This window comes from Diuraphis noxia, unplaced genomic scaffold (assembly GCF_037042655.1).
Source record: "Diuraphis noxia isolate RWA-SAM2 unplaced genomic scaffold, SU_Dnox_SAM2 contig0005, whole genome shotgun sequence".
NCBI lineage: Eukaryota > Metazoa > Arthropoda > Insecta > Hemiptera > Aphididae > Diuraphis > Diuraphis noxia.
Genome location: NW_028301715.1, coordinates 6,189,711 through 6,196,429, shown reverse-complemented (window position 1 = coordinate 6,196,429; position 6,719 = coordinate 6,189,711). Strand labels below are relative to the sequence as shown.

The 6,719-nt window shown below is 45.0% G+C and overlaps 1 protein-coding gene across 1 annotated transcript; it reads left to right on the top strand.

The window, feature by feature from the left end:
• Positions 1–672: 672 nt before the first annotated feature.
• On the top strand, positions 673–6,503 carry LOC107163679 (POU domain protein CF1A-like). Its single transcript, XM_089228626.1, has one exon. It carries the CDS (start codon positions 1,332–1,334, stop codon positions 2,649–2,651), a length of 1,320 nt encoding a protein of 439 aa, XP_089084752.1. The 5' UTR covers positions 673–1,331; the 3' UTR covers positions 2,652–6,503.
• Positions 6,504–6,719: the final 216 nt, after the last annotated feature.

Below are 6,719 nucleotides of genomic sequence, written 5' to 3'. Positions count from 1 at the left end.
TACATCATCACAGTTATACCTATGGATTGCGTGACGTGGAATTATGATTCGCGAAGGGGCAAAGGGCCTTTGGAAATCAATTTGGCAAATGGATTGTTTTCGGGCGAAGACGCGTCGTCGGCTGATGGACGGCTGGGTGCGCCGGGTGGGCGGGGTGGCCGTAGGTGTTCGGCGCGGCGATAATGTCGCGATAATGTATCCATTTACGTCGGCGCGCGCGGCGAGACGACGACAGCGACGGAAGACTACGGCGGCGGCCGACTGTGGCGCGGTCTCGCGACGGCGGCCCCTCCGACGCGACACGACAACCGGTGACGCGCGCGCACGAGCGCACACGAACGGCGGACGGTGCGAGAGAGAGCACCGCTGTACATGCCGTTGCCGTGGCTACTGCGCTTGCCGCCGGGGCGCCCCGCCGTCAGCTGACCCGGGCCCGTCCCCGGATGGGCGGGGCGCGGCCGCGCGCTCGGGCCCAACCGGCGCGGCCTGGGCGTGCACGCGGGGCCGGCGGCGGGGGAAACGCAGCGGCGCGCGTACCGCGGTCCCCGCCGCGCGATCGGTCTCGCTCCCGCCGGTCACGGTCTCTCGCTCGCGCCCCCCATCCCCACCACCGGAGCGCGACCGCGCGGCCGGAACGCCACCTCGCGCGCGCCGGCAGCCGCTCTCTGCGGACCTCCGCCGCCGATCAGTCCGTATACGTAGGTACTGCGCGCCGGCCGCTATGTGAACGGTTCACGCGCGTGTGTGTGACTTGTGTGATTTTTTTTTCTCCCAGAACGCTGCGACCGCCGCCGTACACACCTATGACACAACGATTATAATATTAAATTTTATTCGTTCGCAAAGCATGCACGATAATAGTAAATAAAATATAACTATTCGATACGATCGTTTTTATTATTATTTTTTTTTTTTAGTTTTTAGTTTTAAAATTTTTTTTTACGATTATTCTGTTTTTCGCCGCGCGCAATCGTTATACATACCGACAGTGACGGCGTGACGCGTCGCGATAAGGATTTTTCTCGTCCCGGTTTCGCGGTGAAAACCGAACGGTAATAAAATAAAAAATAAATAACCAATAACGATTCATATATTTATTGTTGCTGTGGATATAAAAAAAAATACATCGCACGTCGCCGAGGACGTCGTTGTCGCGCGGACAAAGTGCGCGCGCGCCGTGCGTACCCGCCGCACACGCGTGCGGTGCAACAGTGAAATATTTTTTTTCTCCATAGACCGGTGCACGAAAATCGTTCGCAATTACGGACCTAACGATTTACCCGCGCAGTGTTCGGGGCGCGTCGGTTGAATGTGATTGGAAAGCGCGGGTGATGGCCACCACGTACCTGCCCGTGGGCAGTGGCGGCGGCGGCGGCGGCCCCGGCTCCGGTGACCTGGACGGCATGGGCGGCATGTCGGTGGTCAGCCAGCCGGGCGGCCCGTACCAGCAGCCGTCACCGTCGCCGCGCGGCGGCAACGGCCAAGACCACCCGTCCGGTGAGCTGAAATACATGCCGCCCGGGCAGCACCACCATCACCACCACCATCACCACCAAGTTCCTACGTCCCCGTCGCCGGTGTCGCTGTCGGCCGCGGCCAGTTGGGTGGACCCGTGGGCCGCGTCCATGAGCATGCACCAACACCATCCGCACCACCCGCACCACCCGCACCAGGGACTGGACATCAAACCGCCGCCAGACATGCGAGCCGTGACCGGCGGCGGCGGAGGCGGTGGCGGAGGCGGTGGCGGCGGCGGCGGCGGAGGCGCGCAGACCTGGCACTCTGGTCCGCCGCCGCCCGTCGTGTCGGCCGGCCACTACAACGGCAGCGGGTCCGGGTCGCCGCAACTCGGCCACCACGGCGCGTACCACGTGATGAACGGCATGCTGGGCCACACGCACCCGGCCGTCCAGATGCACGGCCACAGCCCGTCGTACCCGCAACAGCACGACCCGCAGTCGCCCGGCGGCGAGGAGGACGCGCCCACGTCCGACGACCTCGAGGCGTTCGCCAAGCAGTTCAAGCAGCGCCGGATCAAGTTGGGCTTCACGCAGGCCGACGTGGGCCTGGCGCTGGGCACGCTCTACGGCAACGTGTTCTCGCAGACCACCATTTGCCGGTTCGAGGCGCTGCAGCTGTCGTTCAAGAACATGTGCAAGCTCAAGCCGCTGCTGCAGAAGTGGCTGGAGGAGGCGGACTCGACGACGGGCTCGCCGACCAGCATCGACAAGATCGCGGCGCAGGGCCGCAAGCGCAAGAAACGCACTAGCATCGAGGTGTCGGTCAAGGGGGCGCTGGAGCAGCACTTCCACAAGCAGCCCAAGCCGTCCGCGCAGGAGATCACGACGCTGGCCGACTCGCTGCAGCTGGAGAAGGAGGTGGTGCGCGTGTGGTTCTGCAACCGGCGGCAGAAGGAGAAGCGCATGACGCCGCCGAACACCATGGGCGGCCCGCAAGACGGCAACGGCATGATGGACGGCGGCCTGGGCGGCGGCGGCGGCGGCGGCCCGATGGGCCACGGGGGCCTGCACCAGGCGTACCACCATCAGGACCACGTGATGCACGGCTCGCCGATGGGACCGCACTCGCACTCGCACAGCCCGCCGATGCTCTCGCCGATCGGCAACCATCAGTCGCTTGCGGCCCATTAACGTTTCGCCCAGTGGGACGTTGAGTACTCACGGCACCTGGCCAAGATGCAGCAACATCAGCAGCAACACCAGGAATGCACGTAGTAGAGTACTGTTGTTTACTGTTTCGAACAACGTCTCGCTGAGGGCGATTTAAAATAAAAAATAAATTACAATATATATATGGGCGCGTGCGTCGCGTCGCAGCAGCAACAGCGCAAAACAGACCGTCAGCGACACTTCGAGCCGCGCAAGGGCTGCAGCACACGCACGTCGAGCGTGTTCGTGTGCGCGGTTTTTCCGGTATGTGTCATATTTTGGAAATTCTCGTCCGACGGCCATCTGCGTGCGCGATTGCACATTGAAATATATATTATTGTTTTACCAATTCGACTATACATAAAAAAAATTATATATATATATAAATAAATAAAGTATAAATATTAATTTACAAATACGCGGATCGTATATGATAAAAACAATGTGTTGATGATTGATTATGATAATATTATTGAAAATATTGATAAAAAAAAATAAAAAATAGCGTTCGCCGTAAACTGCACTGCAAAAAATCGCCGAAGTGACGGCCGAAGCGCATTATATACCTAATGCGAAATAATGATATGTTATATGAAAACACATTTTCCGTAAACATTATTATTATTATTTTTCCCGGTCGTTATTAAATAATATAATTGATGGTGTGTATATAATAATTGATATCATATTATATATATACGCGTATATTAAAGAAGACTATGAGACGGATATGATGTGCCGATGACGGTAATAGTAAAAATTGTAATAATGATTACACGATAATGGAGACTAGATGGTGTGCCATAGACTAACGAAGACCACCACCGAACGGCACCTAATCTGCACAATAATATATATTTTTATATAAATAATAAATACAAGACGGCGAGATGAATGCATTACGATGACCCACCCGCGAGCAGGAAATCGTCGTCGTCGAAGTTTATTTATATTATTATTATTATACGCGAAAAGTCACCGGAAAAATCGTCGCGGTTGAGTACGTAGAGAAAATTCATTTGCCGAGTACGAGAAAAATCATTGCAGAGTACGAGATAGCAGTCATTTGCCGAGTACGAGAACAGTCGCCGCCGAGTACCGGAGTACGAGAACAGTCGCCGCCGAGTACCGGAGTACGAGAAAAGTCGCCACCGAGTACCGGAGTACGAGAAAAATCGTCGCCGAGTGCCGGAGTACGAGAAAAGTCGTCGCCGAGTACGAGACACGGACGAGAGGAGGCCATCATCAGTCGACACTATCTTCTATCCGCACTGTGATATAATTCGATTAATTCTTTTAAATTTTTTTTTTCCGTCTAAATCATCTCCACCGTACAAAAATAATTTTATCGTAGTATAGGTATGTACCTAATTTGGCAGCCATGTACGCACACACACACACACACACACTACCACTTACACCCACACACCCACACGTTTCCAAGTGCTGTATATTTTAGTTAGCCGTTATATAGTATCGCGAGTGGATTAATCCGCAGACAGCAAATACTATCATAAAATTCTTACCGGTTTTCCGAAAGTCTACCCAAAGCGACCCAAACCGAACTGAAAAAACAAACCGATCTCAACGCATCGACTATATTTTGTTATTGATATCATACTATCGCAATTATTGACAAACGCGGAACGGAAACAATAACATTATAATTATTCAAAACAGCGGACGATGACATGACATAACAATCGTCTGCAAAATCCGATCCGTTTCCCGCCCACCCACATCAACCACCAACACCGCGGCCAATGGGCGATGTAATAATGTTACGCATATAATATATATATATATAACAATGAAATATGTGCTGGGTGAGGTAAATTGGGTTGTTTTCCTCCACGGCCATGCAATATTTTAAACAAAACACTTGTCCGTCGCTATATATCATATAGCGAGTTTACCTCCATATACAATATTTGGTATGTACATATATAATAACAATACAACGATGTATATATAATCAATACATCGCACTACGGTTTTTGTGTAGGCTCCCCCCAAATGTCGACGTACCCACACGAGTACGCGCGGGTGCAAAGGTGGGTGCGGTGTACTTGCGGTACTTGTAAAAATATTACATCCTCTTGCGGTCCATCTGCAGCCGGCGCGTCTCCTGTATAGGTACCTACCTGTACGCATATCATAACAATATATATATATATATGTCCATACGAAATAATAATAATATATAAATAAAATATTATATACATATAGTTTAGTGCCTATATATGATGATATATATATAGTAATAATATTATATACGAAAACCGGTTCGTTTCGAACGATTCATAATATATAATAATTTTTGTCCACATTTTTTCTCCTCCGTTTTTCCTCTCGCCGACGATGCCTTCGTACTGCGGCTCGCTCACTCCTTTTAATTCGTGATTTATGTGACGGATGAAAAAAAAAAAACCGAAAACCGAAAAAGGTAATAATAAAATTACCCCGAAAATATAATAATAATATATATATATATTGTGTGTGTACATCATACCCGCCGACATATATTTCGTGTATATACCTATATACATAAATATTATTATGTATATATAAAGTGCAGCGTAGGTATGTGTGTGCAAGTGCGTAAACGACGCTTTTTTCCTATACATAGGTATACAATACTCGTACATACTTTTTCTTCTTCATATTTTCATACGATCACCCTCCAAAAAATTACACACACACATATATATATAATATATTATCGGTACATAAACGTTATACTATTACAAAAAACAGCATATTATCCGAATAAATCAACCCACCGCCGCCGCCGACTCTCGAGCCTGTCTGCTATTTATTTATATAATATAAATATATATATATATATAAACTAATCATAAATAATTTAAACTGTGAAAACAAATTTCCGAAACGTGTGTGTATGTGTGCAACAAGGTATAAAACAATATTATGTTTATAGGTATATGATAATAATAATTAGTGTTACGATAATAATTATAATATATATATTATGTGTATGCGAATACGAACAGACATTTTGGCGATATGTTCAAACATAATAATATAATATATATATCATACATTATTACCTAATGACCTATATACGGATGATATTATAATGTGTTTCCGCCGCGCGCTTTTGTATTTTGTAACGAATTTATCGAAAAATATTATTATTATTATTATTATTATTATTATTATTACTATTATTATAAGTGTATATACTTACCTATATATATATATATACGTACGCGCATAATGTAATTATGTACAATATTATTGTGTCGTAGGTGTGTGTATATGTGCTGTTTATCTCATTTTTTTTTTTTTTTTTGATTATAATTTATTATTATTATTATTTTTTTTTTTTGTTATTTTTAACGATTTATTTTTAGTTTTAATAATCATATATTATATAATATCTACAATACAATATGTAATACATCGTCTCAAGTGTCTATCGATAAATTTCAAAATTATTGTTATCCTGTGTTATAGCGAACTTTTTTTTCTTTCTTTCTAAAAACACTCGATTTGTCCGTTAAAATTCTAACATACAATATTATAATATATGATTGATTTGATTATGTACATTATTATTATTATTATTTATTTTTAAAAAGAAAATGACAGAGAAGACGGGAAAATAATAATCGTTATATATATTATAAAAATATATGCATACATGTATACATTTAGCCGATAACAAAAAAAAATAAGTAAATTAAGGTACAAGATCTTTTTTGTAAATACGAAAATAGATGTGTAAATAAAACTGTGTAGTTAGATGAATATATTATCATTCACGAAATATATAGAGAAAATAATAAAATACACTTTTGGAACGTGTAATTTTTTTGTTTGTTGTATATATAATATTATGTTTTTAATAAAAAAAATAAACTAAAACAAAAAAAAAAACAATTGTGGGATTAAGTCAAAAAAACATTATCTGTTGATGTTTTTTTTTTATTTATTAAATTTATATGTGTTGTATAAAATAAAAAAATTGGGTTATAAAAACGATTTGAAATAAAAATTTGAAAACAGAAAAACCAAAAAGAATTT